The 20,966-nt window shown below is 37.9% G+C and overlaps 1 protein-coding gene across 7 annotated transcripts in view; it reads right to left on the minus strand.

Moving 5' to 3' along the window:
• The window catches only part of LOC124640410 (ETS-like protein pointed), a 116,077-nt gene that overhangs the window by 35,332 nt on the left and 59,779 nt on the right, over positions 1–20,966 (minus strand). Inside the window, exons 1-2 of one of the 7 annotated variants that reach the window (XM_047178178.1) lie at positions 11,361–11,679; positions 2,024–2,378 (exon numbers count right to left, since the gene is read on the minus strand). The exons of 4 other annotated variants lie outside the window; for them this stretch is intronic. In XM_047178178.1, the coding sequence (XP_047034134.1) occupies positions 2,024–2,066 (43 nt within the window). In that variant the 5' untranslated portion in view covers positions 2,067–2,378; positions 11,361–11,679. Of the gene's footprint in view, positions 1–2,023; positions 2,379–11,280; positions 11,680–20,966 lie in introns of those variants that run through there. 2 more of the 7 variants (XM_047178176.1, XM_047178177.1) reach the window with 2 other exon arrangements.

Here is a 20,966-nt window from a genome sequence, read left to right on the forward strand (position 1 = left end):
AATAACTGCCCAAATGCATGGTTCGTGACAAATCTTATTACCCTGAAGCATATCGTTACCGTGTGAAGCCAATTATTGTATGAGTTTTGAAAAATTGTTCATTTGCTTACCGATGTCACCCTTCAACTCGTTCAAGCGTGCAGGAGGGTTATGCCATAATGCGGTAAAATTGTTATTGTTCAAACGGTTCCCTGCTCACTGACGCAGAAAATGAACGTTTTGCGTATGAGATGTACTTTTATTTAATGCATTAAAATTCGTTACGCTGGTCAACCGTTTCTTGACTGTTATTGTAAGATACGTATTTGTAAGTACAATAGGACCAGTATATTTGAAAAAGACAGTGTGAAGCAAACGTCCCACGCGTTTTCATATCTTTCAGTGCGCGTCTTTTATAACATTCCTAATGCGATATCGGAGTTGGTCATCGTTTTTACGTTCCGAGGTGGAGAATCTAACAATGCTAGTTATCTTTCAGTGATCTGTGGCTGCGTTGATCACGAACGTAGGCGACGGACCTTTGCTCAATGACAGAGGCGGCGCGGCGGCCGCTGCGCGCGCGCATCATCTCATTGAGCGCGCACCGGATGGGCCAATCAGCGGCGTGAATGGACGCCCCCGCGCTGCGCTGCTGCTGGTGCGCGTTATTAGCTCCCGTACTAGATGCCACTGTTTCTTTGTTATGCCCGTAAATTGTTATGACTTTTTATGGCCCAGAGAATGTGTTGAGTCGTAAATCCGTTGTTTGCCTCATTGATAGCGCCATTGTTCGTCGCATGAGAAACCGTGCGTCCTCAGCTACTGCATGTGGACCGGTTACATAGTTCAGCTCGTTAGCTCAGAGGTGACACGTCCGCTCCTGTGCGAGTCCGCGGCGCGAGATGCGCACCACACGTAATGTTTGGACGGAAGCGAACATTATCTTGCTTTACGACATGACGTTTAATTAAATAAATGTGTTTTCGTATTCAATTAGCATTTTGATTCGATGATTTTACTTATCTAAGGATGCTTACATGGAGACGCAAGAGACTGGATAAGACTTTCGAAACCGTTTTATCTTATTTCCTAAATAATTTATATTTTTCAACAAGTATACTTTACACATGGACTGCATGACCCGCGACCAGTAGACCACGCACGTGAACGCAGACGTGTGTCGGGGTCGATTAACAAGCAGCCAGTTTGTATACAAACATTGTTTCTAGTTCTCAGGTTATGAGCACGCAAGGTCTTTACTTTCAAGATCAGCAGAGCATACGAGGAGCTAGTCATAATTACGGTAATGGTTGGCCGAGTGTTGCTCAACAGCGGTCCCTAGGTAGCGGAGCCGGACACGCTATGTTTCAAAATACAGTGATATTAAAGGAAATTGAGTTGCGATATGATGCGCTGTTCGCCTGTTCGGTTTATTGATTTAGGTAATATTTTATTTGTTACTGAGTGTTTGTAGGGTTTCCTTTCGAAAGTTTTATGATTTAGAATGAGGGCACAAATTATATAACTTTTCAAAACTTGTAATTAGGGTTTAGTACTGTGTATAAGTGTCTGCAAAGACTTCGTTCGATGGAAAACTTTTGACTTTGAATTAAGATGTTCCTAAAGTCAGAAAAGATTGCATGGTAACCCTTTAAACCATGGCGGAGTTTCATCACTTCTTTCACGTAGTGTCCAGTATTCTGTAAACTTAGTCGTGCCATAGGCAATAATTTAGAAAATGAACGTTTTCATATTTTTGTGTCGGTCACGGCTTGTTCACATTCGGGACAAGTGCACGCGAAACCGAGAGCGTTGCGCGGTTGCGTCACCAATGCGAAGCGAGGATCATACGTCGCCATTTTTGTAACGATTCCTTCGATGGCGATCCATATTTGAAATTCGCACGCCATTGTGGAGCGGTCTACTCTATGATTTAGTTGATACAATTGTTCAATATTTTTTAACGATCAATTGGCAGGTGGAAAATTCAACAGGTGTTGATTTTTTTAGATGCAGAGTTTTCTATTGTTTTGCTAGATCTTACCTTTTGGCTTATTGAAAGCTTTCATCATGACTTTGATTCCCATGCCTGCGATGGCCGCCGCCGCCTTGATGAGTTGTCTGTTACGGGCTCTTGAAGTCCGAATCACAACCCGCCAGCAGGCTGATATTTTATATAGTTCTTTTCACTTTACTTATATTTACAACTTTTTTATACTAATTACTTAAACTTTAAATAAGATCAATAAATATCACACTGTTTCCTTTGTCAGTTTTTATAATCAGTCTAAACACTCCTCGCTATTTTTCATTTTGGCGATGATACTATTGTCACGTGACGGGGAAAAAGTTCATTCTTATTCTATCACTGTTCATTGTTTTCTGTTTTATAACAGCACCTGATAATAGAGAAATATTACATGTAATTATGCACTTGACTCTTATTTCTGCCGTTTGAGATGAATACGTAACTGTGTGGTAATAAATTAAAGCTTTGTTAGTTTTTATCTACAGCAATGGCTATAAATAATTGTAGAGTAGTTATTAAGAGATAAACGATAGCGCGGTTGAATGATAATTGTTAAAAGTACTAGGCTGTCAGAGAGCGGCGGAGGTATGAGGTGCAGGGTAGTGGCAAACATTCCCACAGGTGTGCGGAACGATCCGATGCAGGCGCTTCCGGCCCGGTACCCCACTTACCCCGAGTGTTCCCACCTTCGCACCACCCCTGTACACGAGCGGGTACCACGGGGTTGTTCTCACGCAAACCACTAGCCCGAGACTTGTCATTTTGCTCACGTAAGTCAATTTACTAACAGTGTTAAGAAAGTTTGTATTCACTAAACGCAAAGAGCCCATAACAAGTTACTCGTAACATTTGTAAAATAACGTTGCCATGAGGGAGGAAAATAGAAAAATAATTGGAAAACATATTCTAGATTTTTCACCCTATTTGGTTTTCTTATGAATTACTTGATGAACTTATTTACCTGATTTACAATGTATTTTTTGTTATATTTTTAAATTAAAGATATAATGACCTACATGCAGTTAACCTGTTCACCAAGTACTGAACACTCGGTAGTTATAATGTATCATAATTGTGTATGTTTATTTCGTTGTGCGTGACCACGATATGGGTACAATTACAATAACGTTTGTCTGTGAGAGCTCTAACGGAAAACATGGACAAGCTTTTTAACTATACTTTCTAACAACGAACACAGCTTTAAGCATTGTTTGAATATTCATTTTAAACAATTGATATCTACTTTAAATCATGAGGGTGTGCAACGTAATTTAATAATGATAGTTTCAGATAATTATCAGTGTTTATGTACTTAATATCCAAACTCATAACACTTTCGAATATCTAATAAGTGAGCGACACAAATTGATGATATTGCCACTTTGGACCCTACATGAGTAGTTCAAGGGTTAAGTACCAGTAAACATCTTCATTTCGCTTTATTAAAAAATGTTCCATGAAAGGGGTGGTAATAGATGTTATTGTTAAAAAAACTTTGCTACCACAAGTGATTAATGGTTAATCTGTTAAGACTCTTTTCAATGAATTTTGATCGGTTCACACGGTCTTAGAGGATATTAAAATTTTGTTTTTTTTTTGTCCATGCTTATCTTAAGCGCTAATTTATTTTTTAATAGTAGATCATGTAGATAAGGCAGTCATTTTAGTTTTTATTCATATCGTTCCTGTTTTTGTCTAAAAGTTTAGGCAGGGGTGTACTAATAACCAGCATTTCTGTCTTTAAATTAATTCCTACATGTCTGAAAAGTGACTGTGGTGTATTCTACATATGATTCGTACTTTAGTATAGTCTCATATATCTAGAAGCTAATAATACAATTGACATAGTATTAGTCAATCTAACATACTTGAAACATGATGGGGGCGATGAATTGTCTCTAATCAAAATCACATTTAGTAACATAACTGTCATATTATTGGTCGTAGTTTTATTGGACAAATGACCCTGTGTAAAACCATAAAAGGGACATGTTTGAAGGGCAGAATTATATAATTTTTCAAAATTTTCATATATACACATACTTAAATCTAAAAATTATTATGCTCAAATATGAAAGCAAACATTGATGAATTGATCATTCAATGTCATTCAAAAAACTAATCACAAGTGACTGCTTATTAAAAGCTGAAGCAAAGCAGACAATTAAGTCCAATAGGGTATAGAACGAGAGAATTTCTATTGACGTTTGAGACGAGCACGTTCCTTTGTGTCCTAAGTAGTCGCATTCAATGAGTCTAGTTGACTCGGCCAATATTGGAGGACAATAGTCAAATAACGCGCAGTAGCTCACAACTGGGCGTAAAGCGAAAATTATGTTCAATAGAGGTCAGTCCAGTTGAACGTCTGTTGACTTCACGATCTTTGGAATATTTTGAAGGATAATCACGATGCAACTATTGCAGTCACATCAATTTATTGCAACATTGTTATCCTTCATTGCATTTTGATTGATTGTGCTTGAATTACCTTTGGTGGAGTGACTGAAATGTTCGTGTAGTTTTAGGTTTAAATCATTGTGGCAATCATGCATCTTAATACATCTGAATTAAAACTACATAGATCATGAAAATCGAAGTTCTTAAACAGCTTCCTATTCTGCTTGAATAATAATTGACTAATTGACATCAGCGAGCCTGCTCCTTTAATTGTTAGTGTGTAACCCTTGCAGTAATCTGTGCAGTACAATTGAGTGTGTCGGATAGCTTGGTATCTATTACAGGGCAGTTAGTGCGTGTCTGGCCGTTAATCGTGTGGTGTGAGCACAGATTGGCCGGGGCTCGGGTCAACTAACTCGATTGTCGCGCCCAATTTGTCACCCTACGCCTCAATGACACCGACCGCATTACATTTGTCTCTTATTTGTTACTAGATTACATTTTGATCACGTTCTATGACATTAGGTTCCCTTTGTTTGACATAGCGCTGCGATGAATCGAAATATCAATTCGTTGGGCTATCACAAACCAATATCTGTTTCAGCGATTTTTATTAGTCTTACCTGTTCAAATCGCTATAATCACGAATATGACACGTGTATACCTAGTGATAACAATGTTAAATAACAAAAGATGCAAAAGTGTAGGCGGAGTAGCCGGGACCAATAACCCACATAAGTGCTAATGTACAATGTAACCGAATGTCGTGCGACACTAATTGATGGCTCGAGACTAGCGGAATTCATGAAGCAAATATGTATTATTTAAGTGCTAGGTGTATATTGTAGTGTGGCGTGAACCCGCGGTCAAATGGGGTCGCATCTTCGACCCCATCTTAATAGGAAAGTGGACACCCGCATATCTGGACCAATGAAGCAGACGGACACTAATTCTGTTGTAGATTTTAATATTTCTAAATTAAGTGGATTTACGATAACTGCGGGGGGGCTATTGGTACTATAGATGTAACGGTTCTATTGTGTACACAGTACAGAATTTGATGAAGACTGAAGAGATATTTTCCGTTGGATCAAATTCCTTTTTAAATAAAAATAAGTAAATGTTGCGTATCGGTTTCTTGACATAAATCAGGCTGCGGAATTCATATATTCAGCCACTAGCTACATTGTGATGCGTTCGAGAACTGGTTTGTTCCCGCAGTGCGTATCAATGCATGTTTTGATTTCGGCCAAAGTATTCGCGAGATTTTGCACGGTTTTGCACGGATTGCGCGCGCATCAACAAACATGGCGACAATGGATGCTTCGGCGAATCGAGTGACGCGGGACGCACGATTCAAATGTGGAACAATGCGAGCTTGTATAACAAGAGTTAACAATTCGGCGGGTTGTTTATGTGAACAATAGCAATAGATTGTGCAGTTCGTGCGCAAGCAAGCGAGCTTTTATACTTTGTTTAGTGTTGCCACATAATAATGATCGTAACATTGTTAGCGTAAGCCTGAGTCAATATTAGCATGCGATCAGCGTAAATTCCTTAGGTTTGTGTAAGTTTGGTTTGTTGAAAGTGTTAGTTGTTATGTGAGAGTGGATGAGTCTGTAGCGGCGCGGTGTCGAGGCTGGGTCACGCGGGGCGCAAGTGATTTGACCTCCGACCATTCAATTAAAACGTTATTACGGACTGACGCTCGCTCGGCTCCGACTCATATAGGATTACTTTTGTTACCACATACATTTGTTTTAAGTAGGGCCAATTGCTAGATAAATATGTTTGCTATCAATTCGGTTTACAGACCGTCGTATGAATGAATTCATATAAATCAGTACGAATTTATTGGCCACGTACAGGTACAGATTTGATCAATAAGAAATGAAATCTATTCGAATTTATTTCGTACTAAATAGGGTTTATAATTGGTGTAAATAATTTAATTGAGCTAGTACATATTAGACCATTAGACTCAATGTAGTTGCTACCTGACTAAAATTGCTCAATTCGATAAAAAACGTTGCTCGGCTTTTCCAAACTTGGGTACGTCGAGAAAAACTAATAAGTACCCAACATAACTGTCTGATTTACGGTATCTTAAACTTGAGAAGGTTTTTTGCTCATTTAGAAATCTCCATATTAATTAGGGGTAAAATTCACAGCTACCACTTAAAGTGAATGTTTCGAAAGATAAATTATAGTCTGGCAGAGAGAAGATTGCCTATCCATCGACAAATTAACGTCAGATTCCAAATACAAAAATGATTAGTGCGTTGGAATTTGGCAGCTCAGGCTGTGCGATTCGAGATTTTCCGGCATCTCTCTAATTATCGCGAAATATATAATTGTAGGATGGCTGTCATAAAATAAGTATGGTTTGGGTGACATTGTGGTATGTGGGGGTCTTGGAGATACGGCCGGGCGTGTGTGCGAGGCGTGGGGCGGGCTCGTAGGCTATTGGCGAACACCTCCCAACGCCCACGCACGCGCCACAGCCGCGAGAAAAATCTTTGCGAGGAAAACTCCGCCAGTTCTATATTCTTAATGTTTGTTTACAACACGTGGGCGGCATTATAGTCTCTCGATGACTGGACTCAACAAAATGGCGACCGCGGTTTATGAACACATTACTGATCAACGTACAAATATTTTTTAGGCATCATAAAACAAAAATTTTATACGATAAACTAGGATGACACATACCTGGTAGTTTTATATTCGTTTAATTACACAAAATTGACAAATTGATAACACTATTTCTTGTGTCCGCGCACTAATGTCTGTTAGCATACGAAAAACAAAAGTGTGTCATCGTAAATTCAATGTAGGTAATTTCCACATAAAAAAACTTGGTCACAATTAACTTTTAGGTACGTAATAAAAATTCAAATAACAATCGCGAACTGTTCGTTTAGGAGAATATACATAAACACGTTAATTAGACATTTAAATGGATGCATTTTCAGTACTTTTGTATGTTAATTCATTTTGTATAAGGTGAAGTTCAGTGTCGCAACCGCCATTTTATGTAACACAATGTATTTAATGTTTGTTGGAGACAGACACCTAATAATTACATTCATGTGCTATAAATAAACATATGTATTAACTGTTTTAGGTAAAGAAAGGTATTCAAGTTTTGAGATATATTAATCATTACCTTAGAAAGCCAATGTTATACTGATGTAAAGTTTCAAAGGGCAATAATCTGAAAAACTTTTCACATTAAACAAGACGAGGTAACTAACCCTTTAATTTATTAAAATTGCCAAGTTAATAAACGTCAACACAAAAAATACCGTCCATTCATTTTATGTACAATTGTTACACGGTGGATACAACACAATCATTTTTAATTTCTACGCATGCCTTTGTTGTTTTACATCCATTCTGTTTGATGTACGCAGTTCAGCTATTAGGCGACACTGTTACATACTTTTATTAAAGTAACTCTATTTAGTTTTTAGTAGCTCAAAAGTTACGATGGTCGTAAACTAATCTGTCACTAAAAGCAGGAGAATACGGAAGAATTAATTTTAATGCTGATACCGGTGAGCTATTTCGTTCAGATATCCATTTCATCACTTAGAAAATTGGGTCGGAGCGAAACGGGCGCGCGGTCGCCTACCAACATTAGTGACTATTAACATCGTGTTAACGTTCTGTTAAAAATATCAATCCTCATAAATATACTAATTTATTTTAGATATATTATTTATGTAACTGATCAACTAATTACTGACGCCATTTGTAAAGTTGTAAATGGTTTTGTAATTGTTCTTCATTAGTCAAAGGCTTAGGGCTAAATAAAAATGATTTTTTTAGTAAGTTAGCAACAAAAGAAAAAAAGATTTTCCCTTTAATATTTCGCAACAAATTTTCCAAAAAGCAAAACCGATAAATAGACACTAAAAACGAAAACAACAGAAGTTATATGCCATCAATTATGTATGACCATTCTGTAGAGCAAATTCCTCTACATAATATTACCATTCATCGCGAGACATAACATTATAAGTAGGTAAGTATGTACTATCAATGAGGGGTTAGGTATTGTTTCATTGTACATACTGGCATGAATAAAAACTTTTTGCAATTTAAAACTGGCACGAGTATTGGATGTTCCATTTTTAAGATGCGCATTTAAATTGGAACAAAGCGTTGCTGATACATTTTTTAATTCTATTTCAGCAAATACTTTGACAATAATGTATCTGTATGTAGGCAGGTAACAGTTCGATTTTTGCCTCTAAGTTATAATACTATGGTAAGAAGAATTAGCGAATGACTTTATACTCTATGGGGACGAAACCTATTTCACAACGATTTGTTCATTTCGTTTTTAGAACAGCTAGTGAGGGGACCATTTGAATTTGAATGCTAAGCGTTCAGTTTAACGCTCCTTTGTGAGTCAGAGGGCACGGTTCGCTGACTGCGAAAATTCGACGCTTGTACACCTCGCGATGCGGCCGAACGACGCGAAACCTTTTATGCATTGTAAATATACCCGAAGTATAGGTATAGGTTATGTACTGAAACTGAAATTGTTAACAAATATTCGCTTCGGAGAAATAGATAAGTTTTTTGCAATTAAATTGGGCAACTTGTCATAATGTGTCAATGTAAAATAGGGAAAAAGTTATGATATCAGATAGGCATACATTGAACCTGCCTTTAGTTCTGGAAACCTTTGAAAGAGGTACCTTATAATGTATAAAAGTTGCTTTTGCTTAGGCACTTGTTTAATTTCATTTAATAATCATTATATTTTGTAATGTTTCCCGTGAAAATCGAATATGACGATGCATAAGTTACGGTAAGGTTTTGGCGCGTGAGGCTAAAGTTAATATATTTACTTTTATGTGACGTGGTTTTCTTGAAGTACTGAATTTATACTATTTTTTTATGATCCTATATCTAATAACTGTTTAGCTAATAAGAAATTTCTATTTTTTTTTAGTAGAAGCAATTGTAATCAGTGTAGCATATATGCAAAAGGGACCAGCAATAGTTACTACAATAACTTCAAAGTGTTCTAAAAAGTTTTTGTTTTCCTTAATTTCAAACAAAATAAACCGTTTTAAATACAAACAAGAAACAATTGTTTAATCATGAATTCATTTTATATTCAAATACTTCAAAAAAATCTGCATCTGCCAAAACCAAGCGAACATCACAGACATGTTGTTTTTCCGTTCTTGTCATAAGAAAGCCTCATCGGAAAGGTTTCTTTAGTGTTATTGTAAAAAAGTGTAAAAAACCACAAGTGGGGAACTATAGGACGGCTTCGGAACAGCTGTATCCGTTCTTAGGACGCGGCCACACGGGGTTTTTTGTATCAACAACAGTCTGTACACATCCTTAGTCGTTTATGGACCTGTATTGACTGACAAACTTTGTAAGATGTGGTACAAGACAAGTTAACATTAGGCCTAAAGATCGCCTTTTGTTTTTGATGACCACGGTTTTATCAAAAGGAGGCTGTATAATAATAAAGTCAATGTTTATGAGGAAATAAACAAATGCATATGTTTAAGGATTCCTTTGTGATATCTGGTTAATTGTATCAATTATGAAAACTTAAATTATTTATCTAAGCCATAAGTATATACCTACTCATTTTGAACTTGAAGTCTTATTAAAGCTACTATTATACAACCGTATTTGTACCTAAGGTACGCAAAGAGTCTTAATTTTGTTAAAGTTTTTATTTAAATCAGGCAGACGTAATTTAAAGAACAAAGCTAACTCGCAAAGTGATTTAGCCGTGAATCGAGCGAACGAGCGTTACAGCAAACCTTTCATTTGTTACTATCAATAGCAACATTCAAAATATAACATTATTGCAACATGAACATAATCGCTGAAGCGTAGATCTTAACACCGAACTAATTCTAGTATGAATCATCACAAGTTTCGTTGGATTTAGCATCGAGCACGTAAATGAAAACACAACTAATTACTTAAGGTACCCCAAATGGGTTCTGACGATGTTCTTATCTGGTGCTATTGTTTAACGCGCTTCTTTCATTCCCACGGTCGGCGGCGACTGATAACGCGTCGTACCTGCGCCCGCGTCGACACCCAGAGAAAACGCCAAGAGGAATTCTGACTATGCACGTTAGCGGGAAAAACGCTGGAAATCAACTAATTGAAATCCCCACAGGATTTATTAGGATCGCCGTAATGGCGCGCTTAATTGTTAACCTCTAGTCGCGAGTTACGCTAGAAAGTTCTCCTACACCCAGTGCCCCAAGCGATTTATGTATAGCGTTGTTCAGAACTATTTCTTAACCAGTTAGGTGCTAAGTGGCTATTACAACTGCAGGTTGAAAGTAGATAATTATGCTTATTGCAAATTTCTTGAGTGCTAAACGTAAAATCGAAATAGTATTATTACGTAGCGTGTTACACTGAAAGTTATTTATTTAGCAGGTGCAATATCATCCAATTAGTGTATCTAATATGTTTACTTCACAAATAATTAGAGCACAACAAAGTTAAACTAAATAAATAATAGTATTTGGCTTTAGGTACATGAAGCTCTTTGATTCACAGTCACATGAAAATTTCCCTGGAAGTTTGTTATCGCGGTCGTTTTGTGTTTGTGCTCAATTGATAGTGAATAATATAAAGCGTATGTGGCTAACTATGTACTTAAACAATACATGCTACAAATACACAGTTTGGTATTCATCTCGTGAGGTCAGAAATGGCATTGTTGAATTGAAATATTGAAATGGAACGGCATCAGACAAAGAGCAGGGCCGGGAGTCAAGTGCAAACCTCGCGGCGGCCCACGCTCGTCGTAACGACGGATTATATATGCTGGGTATATGAGCCGAATCCATTATCCAATGACGTACACCAATTACCCATTTAATGCAATTTGGGCCATTGTAAAGTTGTCCAGGCCGACTTCTCGTACATTCCCGGCGACACTCACTCAAAAGCACCAATTAGAGAAATCACTAGTGAGCAAACACTGTGTGGACACAGGTCGATCGTTCGCGTTCGTGTTCAGAACCGGTCATGTCAAAATTGGAGTAGTATCCAGAGAGTGGAGTGGCGAGGTGACGCGCGCGTGCGTCGCTGTGGCCGGCGACCGACTACTCGCAGCTGAATGGGCGCCCGGCGGAGGGGCGAAGCTCGCACCGTCTCACTCCTAGCGAGCTTACGAAAATCACCAATTGCGACTGTCCCCTCATTAAACGAGGTAATTTCACATTACAACGACACACTTGTAGTTTCGATACGCGTCGAGCCGGCGCCGCGGGTGCACTAGATACCTGCTGCCCCGGGATGTGACTCGCGAGGTGACGCCAAACAGTACGAGGTTTTTTTAAGAGCTTCCGATCGAAGCTCCGGTACATGCTCTTGCATCCGGTGGCACCTGCTCGCACTCGAGAGGAGACTGCGCGCGAGAAGGAGATGAAGTGATCGATCAGCCGCGGACCGGATGGCGGACTCGGTTATGAATGAATCGGCTGTCCCGCTCTGGCCGGCGCGCTTGCGTAACGCCGTCTCGCTCCGACGCAGGTTGTCGCCGTAGAGGAAGTGAAAGGGTCGGGGGGCGTAGTAAATATTGCACTCCGTGTATCTGTTGGGAGTATTTTCTAAAGGCCCTCGGTTTTTGTGGCTCCATAAAGTGCAGTCCAACGTCTTCATTCATAGATTTGCACACGCAATACATAGAGTCGGTGCATTCCTCAATGAATAGTAATGCTCATTGCGTTATATCTGCTAACGCTACAATCTGGGGATAATAGCTATAGAAGCAATGTATTAACAATCAATGATCAAGCAGGACGATTAAATAGTAATATCTGTGTTCTAAATTGCACAATAATGTTGTACGGCGGGGTACAGGTAGGCAGGAAATGGTACAAATTGGCAGTAACATAGAGTACCTCAATTGATTCTTGACTATGACAAATGAATGAAACTAAGACAGGATGTTATGCAGGAGGCCTGCGGAGGGGCTTAATGAAGAACGACAGAGGTCCTTCGTTGTTGGGCAAAATACTTGAGAATAAGTCAAACTCATCAGCTTGGAGTGTTTGTTGTGTGTAGGTGTGTCGGTGGGTCAGGCGGCGTGCTCATTGTTCGCGGTATTGTTATCTGCTGGGCGCGCCTGTCCCCCTCCCCCCCCCCCCCCGCGTGTCCCGTGTCAATGTTTGGTCGACATCGACACCACGTGGAGGCCCTTTGATCACAGCAAATATTTTGACATGAGCTTAACTATACAGCTTGAGATCGTATGTCAAAAGTAACAGGTAAAAGATAATGGATAAATCAAAGAATACAGACACTATCTCTGATGATACAGATTAAGGTTGACAAATGCTGTTGAAAGTTTTGTGTACACAAACATGACAGTATTTCTTATTAATATGCAAACTATATTTCCCAAGATGTTTGTAATGCTAAGAACTATTTCTCTAGTAATATATCAGTGTCTAGTCCACTTAATACAAAAGATAAAGATCACTAATTTATACCGGTAACAATTCTACGCAATTAACATTTTTTTCTCACTCCACATTGATTGGATCTAATAAATGGGGATTTTTAAATGCGAAGTTAATATTTATTGAATTACGGAGCTGGCAACATTCACTACCTATCATGGTTGAATATACAATAAATAATGTTGCAATAAACAAATGTTGGATGGTAATTTTTCAACAACGCAATATGCGCTCAAGGGCTTTGGTTAAACAAATAAGAGGTATACAATTTGTACAATTGCCTTTCACTAAAACAAATAAGGTTGGAGGATGTGGTCAGTATTGTCGTCATGCCTCGAAAACTGAATCACTAGTTTAAGGTTTCTACAATTGTTCGATCTGAACATCATTCATTACAATGTTGGTTCTATCTTCTTAATTAATATAAGATTTACGAATGCCATACCTTTTACATAATACCTTCTACGTAATTCAACTCTGCTCGTGTTAACAAAGTTTGTCAAAAGTAGGTATTTCTTGTTCTCAGAATAACATTAGCAAGAACTAGCCTCGCTGAAAATAACTAAAGTAGTAATTGACTGACGTGTATACAGGCAATAGGTATACTCGTACATATTGGCAACATCAGTTTTCCACCATTGCAAGACGCAACAAAGTAAACCTTAAACAAAGGGCAAATCAGATCAGCGCATTAAGTTCAAGTGGCTCTCGCCACAAATCAATGGGATCCCGTCGATGCATGTAACCTCTGAGCGCCAGGTGCTACGCGGGAAGTCGCCCCCACCGCCCCCCCCCGCGCCTCACCCCCGCACGATCCTCCGACACACACACGCACAACACAAGAGGAAGTGCACGCACACATGCAAAATACGTACACAGTGACGTAAAGATCAAATGTGCTTGTGTGTTTCTGTAATTTATTAATGGCTTGCATTTGCGTATGCGCTGCTCGTTGCGCATGAAAAATGGCGGATATAAATATGAATTGAGTGGACGCTAATTCAAAAGTATAGTCATTTAAAGCGCTTGTTTCTGACGCGTGAAAAGAGCCGCCCTAAGAGCTTCTGACAACTTAGTTTAGTGCGATATTTATTGCCAACAAATGAACATTCACTGATTTTCGTTCACATGCTTACACGATATTGATGGCATATCCTTTGAAGTACATACTTATAAAAGATTTTATTTGATCGTTATGATCTTTTTAATTTTTAATGTTCCATATCTTTGCTTGGAACGATGAATAAAAAAATGCCTTTGTATTTTCAACAAATACTTTACCCATTACACAATAGCTATTTATTGCAAAAAGATAAAAGTTAAAACTATGTGACTATGGTAAGTGTTACTCATCGTAGGAATGCTTTAAAAGCTCCTAACGTACAACATAGTATTGTGCACGTTCACCACTCACAATGGAAATTATCAACAGGTAGCTAAGGCCTATACAATGTGTCCTTCCGGTATCCGATCTCACCACGTACCATACAAAAACCCACTTTAACTCAACTAGATAAAGCTTAAAATTAAACAAAAATGACAAGTCAAATAGTTCTCCACTCAAAATATTGGTGGTGGAAACACGTTATTGTAATTTCGAACTAAACTTGAGCACGTTAAAGTCTATTTTTGCTTATCAACATTTTTCAGTAAGGTTTTAGTCTAACTTGCACTGCAGGGTTACCCACCATCCGGTGTAAGGTGATACCGTGGGGAAGTGAACGCCATTTCGGGGAAAGATAACCCTTCTATCTTATATAGACATCGGATTATATGCATTTGCATGTTTGCATATGCAAATGCATATTATGCTATTATTTTAGCGTTATTGCATATTTTGGTACTTTTCATTGATAGTGCATATTTCAGTATTTATACGTGATAGACGTGTTGTACTATGCCAAAGAGTATAATAATAATTAGTACGCTCTCCTCAGTGCGCTTTCGCCAAAGAGTATATCTCGGCAGAAATGGCGCCAAATTTCAAGTTCTGTCCGGTAACGTCAGTTGACGTCGAAAGGTCATTTTCAGCCTATAAATTAATTTTAAGTGACAAACGTCACAAATTTGCGGCAGAAAACCTTGAAAAATATGTAATTGTATATTGTCACAAGAATTACAACTAATAGTACCTCTATGTATATTTAGATATATGTTCTGAAAATAAAAGTTAATTCTAATAGTGGTTTTTTAATTGTGCATATTTCGCTCTTTTTTAGTGCATATTTGCATGCATATTTTGGCATTTTGATAGTGCATATAATCCGATGTCTACTTATTAACATAATTAAACTTGCTTGTAAACATTTTGTATGGGGATTTTGGGTCCACAATTTTAAGATACAGTTACAAATCATTTCGGTTCAAATTAAGATTCGCGTTTATGTCTTTTCAATGACGTTTCCGGTGGCGGTCTATGATGCCTTGTTGCTTTCATAAAATGTACAAGATAAGATTTCAACGCTTCGGAAATTATAGATTAGATACCTATGAGAATTTACGAGTATTTTATGTGGCAATTTATCCCATAACTTTTAGTCGAAAATTACCTGTAATTAATTATAATCACATAATAAATTATGAAAATATAATCACTCAATATATTTACACTTAATTTTAATTTGTAAGAAGGTTCTATTACAAAATAATTACAAACCTTCAGATCAATGCGATTAAGAAGTAGCTGCGACTCTACATTTACATAAAGTGCTTGGAAAAAAATCATTTAATAGACGCCAAGGTACAATCACGGTGAGAAACTATAACCATAATTCAAATGTGAATAATAAAGTACTCCCGAATACCTACGTGCTAGTGTTATGAGAAAAATTACACGCGACCGTATCTACAACATAAATCGTCCTGTATTAATTAAATATAATGGTTCACCGATACGTTTCTCCCAACTGGCCACTGATCGAGAACTGGTTCTCTTCCATCCATTAGTTTATATTGCCCAAATTAAATTAACATGAAGTCTAAACATTATCTACGGAATATTAAACGTATGTTGTGTTATCTCACATTATTCCGTATTATCAACATTTAAGTAAAACAATAATATATACGACCAATTCACGCCATGAAGACCTATAAAAATAAACATAAAGTGAACTCAAAGTGTTCACTTATCAATAATACGAAGTTCTTACAAACGAGGACGGTACTCCTTACACAAGCGGCTCATTGTGGCATTACTCGGCGAGGTCTAGACTTCAAATAAAAAAAAAACGAAAAAATCACAAACAGTAAATGTCGAACGGAACTATAAAAAGTTGAGTAAAAGGCGTCGAAAGAAGGCAGCGAATTTTGAAGCAAACCAGTTTAATGAGGGTCGAATTTAAATACGAAAATAAAGCGGTTCCCACGGACTCGGTCGCGGGAACGGAAGCCTCGCGATGTCGCGCAGAGACGCGCCGCGCCCGCGCACAACGCGCGACCTGCGAGTGCCGTTCTGATGCAGCCACAAGGTCGCCAGCCAGGACAATACCACGGTGGAGGAACAAAGACTTGCTAAATTTTCATTATCCATTTAATCTGCATTTGTGTCAATTGTATTGTATCTGTGTCAATTGTATTGTATGTGTGTAAAATTGTATTGTATATGAGTAAATTGTACTGTATCAGTGTAAAGTCAAGTGTAAAGATTGATAATATGTTGTCGGATTTAAACTTTTCAGTTTTCTCACGTGAGATGATATACTCAACACGTTTAGTGTAAGACCAGTCGAAGCCGTAATTGAGCATATATGTGCAACCAGAGCTCCCGTGAAATTGATTCGATTAATAATCGTATTTCACGATTTTTTGTTCGTGTAATTTGTTACGGTAAGCGGCAATTTATATCGTATGGCGCTCTGCAGTCGGTAGCATTTTAGACTCTACTATTAATTATTATGTATATCGATATACAATAATTATAGGAACTACAAAAACTATCGAGTAAAAACTATTGATCTTTAGAGTTGATTAAGAAGTGTTAGACTATAGTGCAACTTCATTTATTTGATTTATTGCGAGTTCTAAATCTTCGAAGAAAATGAATCTATGAAGGTGTTTGCCACGATATACAGATGTAAACTTCTTTTGATGTGCTTAAGTATATATTTGTAATAGTTATTTTTCTCTTAACTGTTGTAAAACAAACGTTTATCTGTTTAGCATTGACCTGTTCGTGGAAACATCGCAGAAAGACAATTTATTTATTTTTCGAAATATACAACGTGTAAACACGGCCGAGGACCGATCGGTGTTTGAGCTTGCTTTCGATAATGTCAACACGCCTCAACGGAACTTGCTCCAAGCGCGCTTGACGCCGCCTCACCGCCGCCCGGCCGCACCGAGCCGAGAGCTTTACACAATCTACTTTTAAATCGCTATCTACGTAGTTAACGACAAAGGAAATCTGCCTTCCGTTCATTCAAATATTCCAGTCCATTTCGCAATAATTGAACAGTATAATTTGCTCGTAAGAATAACGAAACCGATATGTCTTATTAATTAATTGTAATCGCTGTTATTGCTTTATATCTGTATGTAATGCTATTACTATGTTAATACCGATTCTTTATTTATGACATGTGTTAACATCTGCGAGGATATAGTAACATGCGGAGTGATGTATGAGTGTTGGTACAACAATGTCGCAAGCTCGCGCCTCATTGAGCATGAGTCGTGAATGACACGCTCGCTGGCTTGGGCGAGGTTGTTTGTCTTCCAAACTATGAATGGACCGGACCCGTTCTACTTTACTACGGACCTTATGTACATTGTCGCCTCAACTTATCTTCAAAATAACTCGTTGCCACACGAATGTTCGACGAAACCGAATATTGATTCGGAAGTTATTGTAATGCTCTTGAAATAGTGTTTTCAGAACTTTATTAGTTTTCCCCGAAATCTGTCTTTGATTCTAACGGAAGTTGATACGATTCTTTGCAAATACAATATGCTGTTAGATTTGTAGTTCGACTGAATGCTCGCTAAGTGACGGAGTTGGTCTTTGATCAATTTATTGATCGCTGTAATGTACACTTCATAGCATCGAGCTGTCTGAAGATGATCTAACAGTAAGCTGACTCATAAGAGCACTTTTGACCCGTGCCGTGCCCTTATCGACAAAGACTGAGGTGACATATTTTCTACGAGTTTGTACGTTAGAGTTTTCCGTGAGTCACACATAAGATGTAGCGTGTTGCTCAAACACCCGAGTATCCATAAACCCAGTGTTTGCTGAGACAACACGTCGGAATCGCTCGAAAGCCTCAAAAAAACCGTGACTCATGGGCAATACGTAATAATAAAATTTTACGAGGCAATAATAAAGGGCCCACAAACTATTGTTGTGAATGACTGATATCTGCAGTTGGACAATGTTATCGGTTGTGGAATTTCAGTCGATAACCAAATATGTACCAACGCTGTATGTAATTGGGAATTTGATAATTGTTTTGAAAGAATATTTATTTTTATCTATGGCATTATATAAAAGAATAATGCCCGTTTTCACCAACAATCTCATAACGTTTCCCTAACTAAGTGTCACTTAGAATAAGGGCTCCCCCAATAATAAAGGTTATAAGGGACACTTAAACTTTGGTGAAAACGAAATTTGTATTAAGTGTTCCCTAAATGCTCTTAGGGGACTCCTAAATTTAGGTATTTGTTGGTGAAAATGGGCATTAGTAGATGAGATAAGTACACCATAGCCTTTTAAAAATAAGAAAAAATGTTGCAAGACTACATTACTCATTATGACCACTAAAACATATGAATGTCGACATACCATAAAGTTATTTACTACGCTTATGATGACGTTATAAAATATGATTGTAAGTTATAATTTAATACTATCAATCAATAACTCACATTGTCATTGACAAGTTCATATTCTCAATGGACGATAAATCGTCATCTAATGGGAATGTTCTATGTAATAAGACCTTAACCTATTAACGCAATAGTATTTTTTATACGAGTACATTGTACGTTGGTATCTAGACTTTTTTCTATAACTTGACAATGATCCGACTGATGTACATAGTTATAGTTAGCAGTCATCTCCAACTATATACATTCTATGGTTCTAAGGGTCATCTTAGAGAGAAGAATATGCAGTATATAATATGCATTTTTGGTTTACACATTAATTGGAAAAATCTCTAGACGTAGATGCCCATTGGATGTTGAAGTCGTTGCAGTAATATTGAAAACTGAGCGAAGGTTCAAAATGTAGTTAACTTCTTTTTAAATCCATGTCTTGCTAATCCACATGGCACGATATCAGTTATCTAAGCTGAACTTCTTTTAAAAGCCTCTCTCTTCAAAGATCCTAACATCTCTTGTCTATGATACTACTCTCATCGGCAGCTCATAGATAAGCTACCCAAACGACCATAAATAACATTGTTAATGCGTCAAGATACGTTGATACAGCCTCCGATGATAATCGTTATCAATACGGTGATCGCTAACCATAAGTTCAAGTTTAACCATCGATTTTACATAAAATCGGTATTCTACTTCCTCTGTGGTTCGTTTATATCTCTATATCAATACCTTCATTTTCTCATCGTTTATTTGACATGTTACTGCATTACAAGATAATACATTGGATACATGAGCAGTGTTTTATTTTGTTTAGTTATAAACGCGTGGTATTTGAGGCTTTTTTTTAATTAAACGATGCTTCGGTAATATTTCTCAATGCGTCTTAATTTAGAGGGCACGTAATATAGTTGCGCTTAAGTAGTTATCGAGATGTGGAGATAGTGATGCTGACGGCTGGACGGACGCTCCGTCGATATCATCTTGAGTTAGGGCGATACCATCGCGTCCGTCAGACGATGCGCTGCCACGCATTCAATTGATTACCAATTAGTGGTACATGCGTCTTCACGAGAACTTACGCGACGTGAACACTATACGCGTGGTTATTATAGTTCACAGAACAGTTAATATGTGAAGGCTATATTAAAAACAACGCCATATAGTCGACCAATCAGAAATTATTAACAGGCGTCTCGTCACGCTATATTTTGGGCGCTTTCATTGGTTGCACAATACCTAAGTAAGTATGTGTACGATCCCAAGAGCCTCTCAGTTCTTTGTAAAGGTTAGTGCAGAATATTGGAGGCATTGGCTAGTCTATAATAACTCAACTTTCGTCACAAGTTACGAGTTTTTGTGCTTCATAAATCATCGAGCAATAAAATTTATAACAAGATCAATAGAAACACACATAATAAAATAAATTAAATATTTTCCTTACGATATATATTTTCGTGGGAACAGGCAGGTTGGCGGGCAATTTGTTAAAACTCGAGCTATCTCCTGACAAATTAACTGATCATCAATTTTACGATCCTTCTGATTTCTAGAGTAAAGTACAAGAGAATGCTGACGCCATATTGATTGTCTATGGGCTCAAATCACAGGGGAACAAACGGGTTGCTGGCCGCCTAGAATCATAATTACGTGTTTCGAGGAGCCACATATTTAAATAGGCATAATAATCGAGCGATGTGATTTCTGATGGCTATCAGATGCGTGATCTGTGCCAGTTGTGGGCCGCACTCATTAACATACTGTTTCCATTAAATTTGATCGTTATTCTTTTCTAATCGCGGCCGGAGTGAGTTCTGTATCGCGGTCGACCGGTCTTCGGCGTTGCAACATTTTATATCTGATCTTGTCGAGCGTTTTAAGCGCCATCGTGAGAACATGTCCGGTGACCATTTTATTTTGTTTAACGTCCAAATGATCAGTGCGCATGTTTGAGTGCTCACGAACATAGAGCAAGTCGCCGACGCGGGCGCAGCACAGCCGACGTCGCGTCGCACCCATCAACCAGCATCAGTAAAAACGCTCATTTGTGATATTCATAAATAGGTGCGGTTGCGGTACGTACTGAATAAATCACATCGATTAACCGAGTTTTATTTATCTCATATAGCGTGAGAAAAGATAATGAACTAAATTAAAACGAGAAAGTTTAAACAACTTTATCTTTTGATTTTGTCGTCGTAACAAAATATGTTTGTGGCTGGTTCAACTCCGAATTCAATTACTGACGATTACTG

The sequence above is a fragment of the Helicoverpa zea genome, chromosome 20 (assembly GCF_022581195.2).
Source record: "Helicoverpa zea isolate HzStark_Cry1AcR chromosome 20, ilHelZeax1.1, whole genome shotgun sequence".
Classification (NCBI taxonomy): domain Eukaryota; kingdom Metazoa; phylum Arthropoda; class Insecta; order Lepidoptera; family Noctuidae; genus Helicoverpa; species Helicoverpa zea.